The sequence below is a fragment of the Pseudophryne corroboree genome, chromosome 4, assembly GCF_028390025.1.
Source record: "Pseudophryne corroboree isolate aPseCor3 chromosome 4, aPseCor3.hap2, whole genome shotgun sequence".
NCBI classification, from domain to species: Eukaryota; Metazoa; Chordata; class Amphibia; order Anura; family Myobatrachidae; genus Pseudophryne; species Pseudophryne corroboree.
The window spans coordinates 360030468-360043672 of record NC_086447.1 but is presented as its reverse complement, the minus strand read 5'-3'; the positions used below and the strand labels follow the sequence as shown (position 1 = coordinate 360043672).

At 47.0% G+C, this 13205-nt stretch overlaps 1 protein-coding gene across 1 annotated transcript in view; it reads right to left on the bottom strand.

Annotated features, from left to right (window-relative positions):
- Nucleotides 1-13205, bottom strand: part of LOC134910911 (putative nuclease HARBI1) — a 68505-nt gene that overhangs the window by 38990 nt on the left and 16310 nt on the right. The window contains exon 4 of the mRNA XM_063919298.1: nt 8764-8812. Within this exon, the coding sequence (XP_063775368.1) occupies nt 8764-8812 (49 nt within the window). The remainder of the gene's footprint in view (nt 1-8763; nt 8813-13205) is intronic.

Here is a 13205-nt window from a genome sequence, read left to right as displayed (position 1 = left end):
AGGTGGGGGGCCGTGTCTGCAGCCGGACACACAGTAAGAAGGCGGGGACGGTAGCTTATACAGCTTCTATAGCAGATGGGGGCCGCGGTGGCAAAATACCTCTGACAGCCTGGCATCCTCAGTCCGCAGCTGCGGCATGACCCGGCAGCCTATAATTCCCGATAATAAGGTTACCGGCGGGGAGGGGGGACACCGTGGCAGCAGCATGACTTGGCAGCTGAGCAGCTCCGGCAGTGCTCCCTTTTGCAGCTGGGGGCAGCCAGAGGGGAAAATGATCACTTCCTGAAAAACTAACTTGGCAAAAAGTCCAGGTTTTCGGGAGTGATAATTTGATGAGTGTTCCATGATGAATATTGAAGAAAATGCCAGGGTGGTACATCCCACCCATAGTTCCAGGTGCCCCAGCAGTAACTTCTCTTGGCATCTTCCATGTCCCAGTGGGTGTGGTATGGAAGGTCGACAGTAACTAGGTCGACAGTGTCTAGGTCGACCACTAGTGGTCAACAGTAACTAGGTCGACAGGGTCTCTAGGTCGACATGGTCTAGGTCAGGGGTGGGAAACCTCCGGCCCGCTGGCCGTATAAGGCCCGCAAAGCCATTTGGTCCGGCCCACCAGCTTGTGTCAGTGAGACACGCTGCCGCTCAGTCCGGCGGCAGCGTGTCTCAGCTGTCAGAACAGGCAGGAGAGCGCGGCTGTCGGGTGGGAGCGGTGGCGTGTATGACTTGAAACCAGCCGCCGGTTCGTGAGCCAATCAGAGCTCGCGGACCGGCAGCCAATCAGAAGCCGCAGCTGCCGGTCCGCGAGCTCTGATTGGCTCTCGAACCGGCGGCTGGTTTCAAGTCCTACATGCTGCCGCCGCCCAACATAGCCGCGCTCTCTTCCGTGTCCCACCGAAAGCAGCACGGTAAGCAGCACGGAGGGGAGGGGGGGCAGGGCATCTGTATACCTGGCACTGTGGGGGGCATCTGTATACCTGGCACTGTGGGGGGCATCTGTATACCTGGCACTGTGGGGACATCTGTATACCTGGCACTATGAGGGGCATCTGTATACCTGGCACTGTGGGGGCATCTGTATACCTGGCACTGTGAGGGGCATTTGTATACCTGGCACTGTGGGGGCATCTGTATACCTGGCACTGTGGGGACATCTGTATACCTGGCACTGTGGGGACATCTGTATACCTGGCACTGTGGGGGCATCTGTATACCTGGCACTGTGGGCACATCTGTATACCTGGCACTGTGGGGACATCTGTATACCTGGCACTGTGGGGACATCTGTATACCTGGCATTGTGGGGGCATCTGTATACCTGGCACTGTGAGGGGCATTTGTATACCTGGCACTGTGGGGACATCTGTATACCTGGCACTGTGAGGGGCATTTGTATACCTGGCACTGTGGGGGCATCTGTATACCTGGCACTGTGAGGGGCATTTGTATACCTGGCACTGTGGGGACATCTGTATACCTGGCACTGTGGGGACATCTGTATACCTGGCACTGTGAGGGGCATTTGTATACCTGGCACTGTGGGGGCATCTGTATACCTGGCACTGTGGGGGCAATTGTGGATCTGGCACCGCACTATTGGGGGCATATGTGTATCACGTCCCATTTTAAGTGGCCACACCCATTTTTTGGCGCACGCGCCTTCGGCGCGCACACACAGTACCTCTAAGGGGCAGACCTACTGGGGGCAGGGTAATTTTTCAAGTTGAGAATTTTTGTATGGCCCCCGAAGGATTTTATAAATATCCAAATGGCCCTCGGTAGAAAAAAGGTTCCCCACCCCTGGTCTAGGTCAACAGATCATATGGTCAACATGCGTTTTTTATGTTTTTTTGGTGTTGTTTTCTCCGTACAGTGATCAGGAACCCCAATTAGTGCACTGTGTCACCTCACATGGCTCGCTGCGCTCGCCACAGGTTACTATTCCCAATCATAGTCCACGTGGATCGTTAAGTATGAAAAAGTTCAAAAAAGTAAAAATTGTGAAAAAGTCATGTCGACCTTTTGACCTGTTGACCTAGAACATGTCGATCTAGAGACCCTGTCAACCTAGTTACTGTCGACCAATAGTGGTCGACCTAGTTACTGTCGAACTAGTTACTGTTGACCTAGAGACCAGATCCTGTCCCAGTGGACATGTGAACGTCACTTCTGGGGCAGAGTTCTGATCCACCGGCGTTCCGGTAAGTATTTCTCTCCTATCCCTAAACCTAATCCCTAACCTCCCCCCGCAACCTAACCCTATCCGAAATGTCTGAGAATGTCAACATATTGCCTGTCGACATTCTAACAATGTCAGCATCATAACTTTAAACATTTTGGTGTCAACATAATGAATATTGCCAGTGTTATCATCAGGCTTTAACTACATCTCATCACAAGAGTGATGCAACTTGCTGTCACTCTGTGTCATGATTGGACGCCATTCTGATGCCAGAACGTGCATAACTGCAAATAATATTGTATTGATCAATGTCTGCAAATGCCCTGTGTGTGGTTATGTATAAATCCTGTGTGAAAAGGTCATAGGAGACTTAGGCCTGACGTGCCACTGCTCCCATGCTGATCTTAAAGGGGGAGGTGTCATGATCCAGGCTATTTCAAGTAGGAATAGTCCTGTTAATAAGTAGTGTGATATCAATATAGATGACACCAGGAGATCCGAGTGACGTATCAATGGATGTGATGACAACGCATCTGGGTTATATCAAAATGGGCATGATTGAAATCTGTATTATTCCAATTGATGTATCAATGTGCCAGTATGTGATAACTGTCTTTGCATGTTAAATGGTAGAAGCTTGATTGATCTGCTGGCATTTCATTGTAGCCACAGAACTCAGAGACACACTGACTGTTTAGGTGTGAAATTCCTTGTGACTAGAACTAGCCATTTGTTTACACAAGGACCATGGCCAGAGCTTCAAACAAGCAATTAAAATAAGATAAGGCAATTTGGCCTGCTAGTATTTCTAAGACACCCCACAGTATAAGTTAAAACAGTGTCTTAGTATGATTGATAAAGCTGATTGCCCAGCTTCAAAAGGAAGGGGAAGAGTAATTAGCCAGCCCTGCGTATATGACCAAGAGACCCCATGTTACAGTTGAATTACACAATTAACTCTCATCTGGAAAAGGAAAAACAAACTCTCCAGGGGGAGGGGGGGCTGAACGGGCAACCTGAGTTTTAAATAGGAGAAGCACAGGCTGCAAAGCGTCCATTATCAAAGAAGCGAGTCAAGAGAACATTCTGGCTCTGTAATGTTCCGATATCCAAAGCGGTTTCACTTCACCTCATCGTTCTACTCTGCATGCGTGCTAGGATCGGTGGGTTTATCTCCCTATTTTTATTTTCTTGAAATTGTTGTCGAAGTCAAAACTATTACATAGAAAGAACATACAGACTCTACACACATTATGAGTCGCTATACTTGCAAATACGCGCAGCGAGCACAGCAATATATGGTAACACACGCATTTACACGGGCATGCCACAGAGATGGATTCGACACTTATTTCATACAGTACATAATTATAATAATATCAAGCGCCAGACATCATAATGATTTAACATTATATAATGGAGTAATGTCATGTATGTGTATTATTGGAATGAAGCAAGTTAGGCCTGTCATATTTGATATTAAAGCAAGCAGATTAATGTGTAGATTAATTTGATACTTGTTATTAAGTTGTAGGACATTGCAACAAATAGTTATGATTAAATGTATGAAAGCTAAAATCACTCTTATTAGGATAGTGGACAGGAAGCTCAGGCCAGCCCCTTTTGATGTCTTCAAGGCTGAACCTGTTTATCATATGAACAGACTAGTGACTCATCATGAATGAGAAAGTTCCCTCCCCAAAAACTAGATAACACATTACAGAGGCACACAGTTGCGAGTTGCTGTTTTGTGCCAGACAATGATGGAGGTGCTTCTAGATCAGTTCCTGTATTTATTTGCTGAGAGAGAGAGATATAATAAGAGGAAGATGCATTGAGGGAATGGTATGGTATGCTGGCCTGTAACTGTATGTATTTTGTATTAACTGATTACTGTATAAATGGTAACCAAGTAACTATATGTATACTGTACATTGTAATATATTGAATCCATATCCTTTTAATAACAAATATATACATCAATGAGCTTTGGAACTCAGATAATGTGTGGGTGTATTGTTTTCTCTTATGGGATGCAGTGTTTTGCGATGTACAGTGCACTTTTATCATATATTGTAATAAGATGCGCCTGGCGTCTGCAGTATATATTAGAGCGGCCATTTTAAATATTTTTTAGAAAGCAATTTGGTATTTACATTGTCTTGCTGTTGTGACTTTGACTTTTTATCATTATATTCTTGTAACTTTCTTTTTTCTGTAACATAAGCTTTGAAGTGTTTTACTTGAATTAAATAATCTAATTTTAGATCTGGTTTCTGTTGTGTATCCAACCCAACTCTCTGAAAGAGGCGTTACCAAAATATTAATAATCTAGGTGGAGGCAAAAGCCATAAGTTTTCCTTGGGTCATACCCTAAACGTTTTTACTTTGGCTGGTGGCAGTGATTTTGTGAAATGAACACATGCGCTCAGGTATCCAGTAAAGGTGTCACGTGGCAGGGATTTGCAGATTGGCGTATCTGGGGAATCGCCCTGCCTCGGATTGTGACACTCTGCATCAGTAAGGGCCAGCAGAAACTGTGATATTTGCTATGCAATATAGCGGGTTTGTTGCAAGATAATTATATATTTATTATTTATTAACAGTTTCTTATATAGTGCAGAAAATTCTGTTGCACTTTACAACTAGACACAATTAGAAGACAAAACGGGGTTAAAAAAACAGTCATGGGAGGTAAGAGGGCCCTGATCGCAACCTTACAATAATTAGCCCTAGTTTAGCAATGTAAATGGAAAGTGGAAAATAGGATGGCATTTATTATCTGTTTGTACTCTTCCTGGAAATTCACTAGAAATGTAAACAATTTTTTATAGAAGTGTCCTTGCTTGCGAAGTCTGGCTAGCCGCTGTAAGCAAATGGGTTGTGCACATGCTGCGGTTCGCAGACACACTTGCAGCGGTTATTTTACCACGAAACATAGGTATCATGTAAAATCAGTGAGGACCCATCTGTACCTATATTTGTCATAAATTTATCTTGTTCTTGTCATTTTTATGTGCTCTCAGCAATTCCATGTTCTTGTAATCACTTTCTATCTTTGCCTTAAATTCTGTATTCAACAACATGTTGGATATATTATCTCATCCTCCCACAAACTTATTGTAATTCTAATTAAAACTTAGGGCCGGTTGAGGCATGTTATTTTTGTAGTTTATTAATGATTTTTGTCATATAGTCGTATAACCAGTCTTTATTTACCCGACTTGTTGTCACACCCTATAATATTATTTAATAAACTTAAAAATATTAAATTAATGGCATGGGTCTTTACCATTTTATACCCATTCCAATCAAGCTGTGTCGTGCCTCATAATAGTAATTTCTCCGGCTAAAAAAATGTGAAATGGAGAGGACATATTGTCTAAAAACCGAATTTCACGCACGACTATACTCCAAACTCATTCACATCAGCAGGATCCTTCTTACCACTTAGAGAAGAAAAAGTTAATTAAAAATCTCCCACAGTTTTTAAAAAGCTGGATCTTTTTATAAAAAGGAAAAAAGAAGATATTTAAGATTAAAAGAAAGAGTAATAGAAATATTGTTTCTGAAAAATCCACTTACAGGATCAGCCAAGCAGCAGTGACTTTTAGCAGCTGGAAAAGGCTCACTAATCCCATGTAATTGCTTCATTAAATTGCTTCAATATTTTCACACCTTAACTTATTGGCAACCGGTCCTGCTCCAGTTTATAAACATTTTTAATCAATTTAGCTGCTTCTTTATCTTTTTTTTTCATTTGGAAGGTGATGGCACATACAAATCACCTGGCCTGTATTGTTTGCTATTTAATGCCCATTTTAAAGCATATTACTATTGTCTGATTTCCATAAAGCATTGTGAAATAAGAGATCTCAGGAACAGCTCCAATTATCTCTCATACCAACTTCACTCTTCAGGCCTCATTTTTTTCCCAGGCGTCTACATAATAAAAAAATGTTAATCATTTTTAATGTTGTTATCGGGTTCAGGCTTAACTCCTGTCAACACCATTCCCAGGACACTTTTATATTGCTTTCGTGGGATTGCAATTGTTAATGGCCACAAATTCTATTGGTTCCCATCTGTGTAAAATTAATGAATGTACTTACAGTAAATAATAAAGAAAAGGGGTTGTTTGGTTATGTTAACAGGACTATATATAACATACTGTATAGGGGGTTATTTATCAAAGCATGGAGAAGAAAACAGTGGAGAGAAATAAAGCACTACCCAATCAGCTCTTGTCGTTTTTCAAACACAGCCTGTACAATGAGAATTAGAAGCTTATTGGTTAGTGCTTTTATCTCTCCATTTTATCTCTCTCCAAGCTTTGCAAAATATCTTCCATAGTCAGATAAAAAAATAAGGGGTAGCCTAGCATTCTATAGGTCTGACCTAGACCTGAGGATATCTGACTTTTCCACAAATCCAAGTCTGATTATTATGTATATAAGAAGGCAGTGGTGGATACAGGGGTGGGGGCACCAAGGCACGTTCCCCCTCCCTGTCGTTTAGAGATTTATTTATTTTTATACTGCGGACAGCTTCATTACTCTAGGCTGCTGTCAGCCCTCCCCTGTCAGCAGCTCTGCCTCCAACATTCTGCTTGCTGGGCTAGGCTTGATCTAGATTGGCTCCCTGCACAGTGCACACGTGATGTGCAGTACAGTGCAGAGGAGCTCAGCAGTCACCACGCGGATGCGATAATGCAAGTGTGATTGACAGCTCAGCCCAGCCATCAGCATGGGACCAGGAGGAGGTGGACCCAGTGCTGCTGAGGCACAGCGCACCATCACAGCAGGGACTTCCAGCCAGGTCAGCCATCAGGACCACGAGAATGCCGATGCCGTGGTCCGGATGCTCAGCAGGCCGCGAGGTGGGCGCTGACCTGAATCAGAAGATGGCGCCCTGGCCTTGCTGTCATTAGTCTGGGATTGGGGAGTAGTGGTGCTGCTGTGTGCAGGGAGAAGGGCCAAGAGTTGGACGTCAAAAGGCTGCTGCTGCTGCTGAGGAGGGATGTCTAGAGTGGATGAGGTCGGAGGTCTGCTGCTGCTGAGGGCTGGGGAAGGGGTGCTGTGAGGAGAAGAGACGCAGTGCTGGATGGGATGGGTGTGGAGCGGATGGGGTTGAACTTAGAGACAGCAGGAAGGTCAGGACAGAGGTGGAAGCAAGGAGACTGCTGCTGCTGCCACCTCTGTCATCCACTCCACAGTCACCCACTACCTCCCTCTCACCCTCAGTCTCTCTCTGTCACCCACTACCTGCCTCTCAGTCTCTCTCTGTCACCCACTTACTCCCTATCACCCTCAGTCTCACTTTGTCACCCACTTACTCCCTGTCACCCTCAGTCTCTCTCTGTCACCCACTTACTCCCTGTCACCATTAGTATCTCTCTCTGTCACCCTCAGTACCTCTCTGTCACCCACTATCGCCCTGTCAGCCTCAGTCTCTCTGTCACCCACTATCTCCCTGTAACCCTCAGTCTCTCTAGCTTTCTCTCTTTGTCACCCACTATCACCCTGTCATCCACTCCCTCCACATCACCCACTACCACCCCAGTCACCTACTATCTCCCTGTCACCCTCTGCCTCCCTGTCATCCGCTCCCTCCACATCACCCACTACCTCCCCAGTCACCAACTATCTCCCTGTCACCCTCTGCCTCTCTGTCACCCTTGCTTCTCTATCACCCACTGCCTCCATGTTATCCACTATCTCCCTGTCACCCTCTTCCTTTCACTATCACCTCTGCCACCCACATCACCCGCTGCCTCCCCAGTCATCCACTATCTGCCTGTCACACACTGCCTCCCCCTGTCACCCACTATCTCCCTGTCACTCTCTGCCTTTCTCTGTCACCCTATACCATCACTCATTGTCACCCACAGCCTCCATGTCACCCTCTGCCTCCCTTTCACTCTGCCTCTCTATGCCACCCACGTCACCTGCTCCTTCCCCAGTCACCCACTATCTGCCTGTCATCCACTGTCTCCCCCTTTTACCCACTGATTCCATGTCACCTCCGTCTCTCTCTGTCATCCACTACCTCCCCAGTCACCCACCATCTCCCTGTCACTCCCTACCCTCACCCACTGCCTCTCACTGTCACCCCCGGCCTCTCTCTGTCACCTACTCCCTTTCCTCATTCCCCTTTCCAGCCACTCACTGCCTCCCCCCCTCACCTACTGCTTCTCCATTTCCCACTATCTTTCACTGTCACCCACTGCCTCTCACTATCATCCTATACATCACCCATTGATTACCCCTGGCAACACCCACTTCCTTCCCTTGTCACCTAATCCCTGGCTTTACCCACTGCCTCTTAATATCACCCACTGCCTTTCCATCTCCCACTATCTATCCCCATCATCCACTGCCTCTCCCCTGCATCACTATCTCCCAATCACTCTCTCTGTCCTATCACCCTCTGCCTCTTCAAGGCATCACACTCTTCCCCATTATATGGATACTGCATCCCCTTTGAGGCCACACCCTTTGTCGAGAGGTTATACCCTTGTTGCAAGGCCAGGCCCACTTTCCCAGGGGCGTTCTTGCTTTCTGTGCGGAAAAAATAATACCCACACTTTTTCCCGTCATGGTGCCCCACTGTCATTTTGTCCTGGATCCGCCCCTGTAAGAAAAAAGAAAAACCTTATTTCATGAATTTCTCTTAACTGAAAAAGACATATTTTAAAAATGAATGTTACCACTGGAAATGTAATAATTACTGATTTGTTTCATATCGAGTCTTGAAATGTCTGTCAACTTAGTTCGAAAGTTTGAAATGTGTGCTTCTCTTCAGAGTAAAAATGAGAGAAACCTGTTTTCCATGCTAAATTTAAATACAAACATTGTAATGTTTGCGATTTAAATCAAAAAAGAAAACCTTTTAAAAATACTGTAATATAGTTTATTTTTATGTCTTTAAAGCAGGGGTGGGGAACCTTTTTTCTACCAAGGGCCATTTGGAAATTTAGAAAATCCTTCGGGGGCCATACAAAAATTCTCAACTTAAAAAATTACCCTGCCCCCAGTAGGTCTGCCCTTTAGAGGTACTGTCTGCGCGTGCGCCAAAAAAAAAATTGGCGTGGCCAATTAAAATGGGACGTGATACACATATGCCCCTAATAGTGCAGTGCCAGATCCACAATTGCCCACATAGTGCCAGATCCACAATTGTCCCCTCAGTGCCAGATCCACAATTGTCCCCTCAGTGCCAGATCCACAATTGCCCCTTCAGTGCCAGGTATACAAATGCCCCCACAGTGTCAGGTATACAAATGCCCCCAACAGTGTCAGGTATACAAATGCCCCCAACAGTGTCAGATCCACAAATGCCCCCAACAGTGTCAGGTATACAAATGCCCCCACAGTGCCAGATACACAAATGCCCCCACAGTGCCAGATATACAAATGCCCCCACAGTGCCAGATACACAAATGCCCCCACAGTGCCAGATACGCAAATGCCCCCACAGTGCCAGATACGCAATTGCCCCCACAGTGCCACATATGCAATTGCCCCCACAGTGCCAGATACACAAATGCCCCCACAGTGCCAGATACACAAATGCCCCCACAGTGCCAGATACACGAATGCCCCCACATTGCCAGATACACGAATGCCCCCTCAGTACCAGATATACAAATGCCCCCACATTGCCAGATACACAATTGTCCCCACAGTGCCAGATATACAAATGCCCCCACATTGCCAGATACACAAATGTCCCCACAGTGCCAGATATACGAATGCCCCCACAGTACCAGATACACGAATGCCCCCACAGTGCCAGATATACAAATGCCCCCACAGTGCCAGATACACAATTGTCCCCACAGTGCCAGATATACAAATGCCCCCACAGTGCCATACCACCCACTGCTCCTGCAGCTCCGTCCGGTGGCGGAAGGTTTCAGCTGTCGAGTCATGGCAGGGAGGAGAGAGCAGCTATGTCAGGCTGCGGCAGCATGTAGGACTTGAAACCAGCCGCCGGTTCTTGAGCCAATCAGAGCTCGCTGACCGGCAGCAGCAGCTCCTGATTGGCTGCCGGTCCACGAGCTTTGATTGGCTCATGAACCAGCGGCTGGTTTGGGATCCTACCCGCCGCTGCCTCACATAGCCACGCTCTCCTCCCTGCTCTAACAGCTGAGACACGCTGCCGCCGGACTGAGCGGCGGTGTGTCTCGCTGCCAAACAAGCGGGTGGGCTGGAACAAACGGCTTTGCGGGCCGTATAGGGCTGCGGGCTGGAGGTTCCACACGCCTGCTTTAAAGGTACAAACTTTGGACCCTATTCAGTAAGGATTGCAAATTCAGCTTTTTAGCAGAATTTGCAATCCTTAGTAATGCATGCTGGGGGACGCCCATCACAGGGCAAGGCCGCCCAGCATGCTCACCAGACAGGCCCTACGCATGCACTCACCAGGCGAACGCAAAGATTCCGGTTGGATCGCATTTTGCGATCCAACCTGAATTAGGCCCTTTGAACAGAGTTTAGGAGTTTGAGCAGGGCTGCCATCAGAAATTGTGGGGCCCGGGACTGACAAAATGGGCAGGGCCCCACATCCCTTCCCCAGGGAAGGGCGGGATGCAGAGGTGGGCGGAACTGCGAATATTTGTGGAGCTACAGCGGGAGTGGGACATCAATTGGTGCGTAAACCAGTTTAAAAATTGAGAGGAAGATAGTGACAGGGAGGGAATGATGGTGAGAGGAAGAGGGTCACAGGAAAAGGAAGATGGTGACAGGAAAAGGAAAAGGGTGACATGGAGAGGATGACGGTGAGAGGCATATGGTGATGGAGAGGATGAATGGCAGAGGGTGATGGGGAGAGGTAGTGAGTGACTGGAATAAATAGAGAGGGAGAGGCTAAACATGACAGGAAAAGGGTGATAAATATAGTGATAATTACAATTTACTTACCTGGGCATACAGCAGAGCTGCAGCATCACCTCTGATCCACATCAGTGGTCGCAAGGGCAGGTGGAGAACTTCCTCAGAGATCAGGCAGTCACTGGCAGAGGTAAGAAGCGCAGGGGACTTGGGGAGAGATGACATGAGGGAGGAAATGTGGTGGGCGGGTGGGATAAGGGGTTTGAAGGGTGTGGGGGTGGCCTTCCTCCTCTTGTCCAGACAGACCTCCTCCTCTCCTCCCTGGCCTGGATAACAGCTGTCAGCTTTCCTATAGACATTTGGCGCTGGGGATGGTCACTAGAACATGACGTCAGATCCCCAGCACCCAAGCTCAGCAGTCACACAGAAAGGGAAAGCAAAGGACCAGAGAGGAGAGATGCAGCTCAGCGGCTCCTCCTCCCCCTCTGGCCTCCGTTCACTACAGCACCTGCTTCAGGACCTGGGTGTCAGCGGTGTGGTATGGTATATGTAGTGCTGGACCCACCAGTAACGGCGGCAGGCAGTAGCTGGCATGTAGTGAGAGACAAGGACAGTGGCATTTTAAATGTGGAATCAGACGCGGCCCACGAGCCAATCAGAGCTCACAAACCGACAGACAATCAGGAGCCAGTGGCTCCTGATTGACTGCCAGTCCTCGAGCTCCGATTGGCTCGCAGCCCATGTCATACTTACAATGCAGTTGTTCCTGTCTCTTTCCACATGCCGGCTTCTGCCTGCCGCTGCCGTGCTACCTGGAACACTGGTGGGTCCAGCACTACATATAAAGTGCCACACTGCTGACGCCAGGGCCCTCTTTCTGGCTGGGCCCGGGACTCAAGTACCCACAGACCCTCCTTGATGGCAAGCCTGAGTTTGAGGTGTGCCATGGAGGGACGCAGCAACCATAGCAGTCGCACCAGTTAAAATCAGCCATTTGCACCCACAAGGTACAAGGAACTTGGGCTAACTAAACTGATCTAATTTCCTGCCAGTTTGGATTGGGTTCCAATGTATAGATAGACAGTTAAAAGATAGACAGTCATTAGGTCAAAACCATATGGTTGACAGTGAAAAGGTTGACAGGGTCAAAAACTCGATAGGGTCAAAAGATCGACCAGGTCAAAAGGTCGACACATGTTTTTTAGAGTTTTTTCATGCTTGACAACTTTTGCCTCCTTTACTATCCATGTTACAAACTATTACCTTTACTCCGTAGTGTGGTGAGCAAAGTGTGCCCGCGAGGGGACGAACTTCAACAAATTTGGGTTAAAAAAATGTTTAAAATCACAAAATTACACACACACACAAAAAAAAATGTGTAAACTTTTTGACCATATCGACCTTGACATAACAGCAAACTTAGGACCTCATTCAGGAAAGATCGCGACTAGCGTTCCAAATGCAAAAATGACTAAGATGATGCAGGCGTATGCACAGGGCCCATCCTGCACATGCGCCTGCATTTTCTGCGGGTGCCCCGCAGTAAATGTGAATACCTCTGCCTGTCAATCAGGCAGAGGTGTTTGTGGGGTGGCAACGCTCCATTTCCTAGGTGGAAACAGAGCAATGCAGTGGCGGCATCATGGAAACGGTAGCAGTGGCAGTCGAATGGGGGCGTGGCCTGGGGGCGTGATCAGGTCGGCAGCAGGAGGCATCAACAAATTCTGTGATCACGCTGAAATTGCGGTGCGACTGCAATTTCATTGTGGGTGCAGAGGAGAGACAGAGGGTAGCATGCTGGGCTGCGTTGCCCTGCGATGGGCGGCCCCCAGCATGTGATCAAAAGGATTACAAATTCTGCTAAAAAGCAGACTTTGCCATCCTTACTAAATAGTGTCCTTAGGGCCTAATTCAGACCTGATCGCAACAGCAAAATCTTTCTCTAATGGGCAAAACCATGTGCACTGCAGGTGAGGCAGATATAACAGGTGCTATTAGGAGTAGGTAGATATATAACACAGTATCCCATATCCAAATATTCCGAAATACGGAATTTTTTGAGTGAGACTGAGATAATGAAACCTTTGTTTTCTGATGGCTCAATGTACAGAAACTTTGTTTAATACACAAAGTTATTAAAAATATTGTATTAAATGACCTTCAGGCTGTGTGTATAAGGTGTATATGAAACA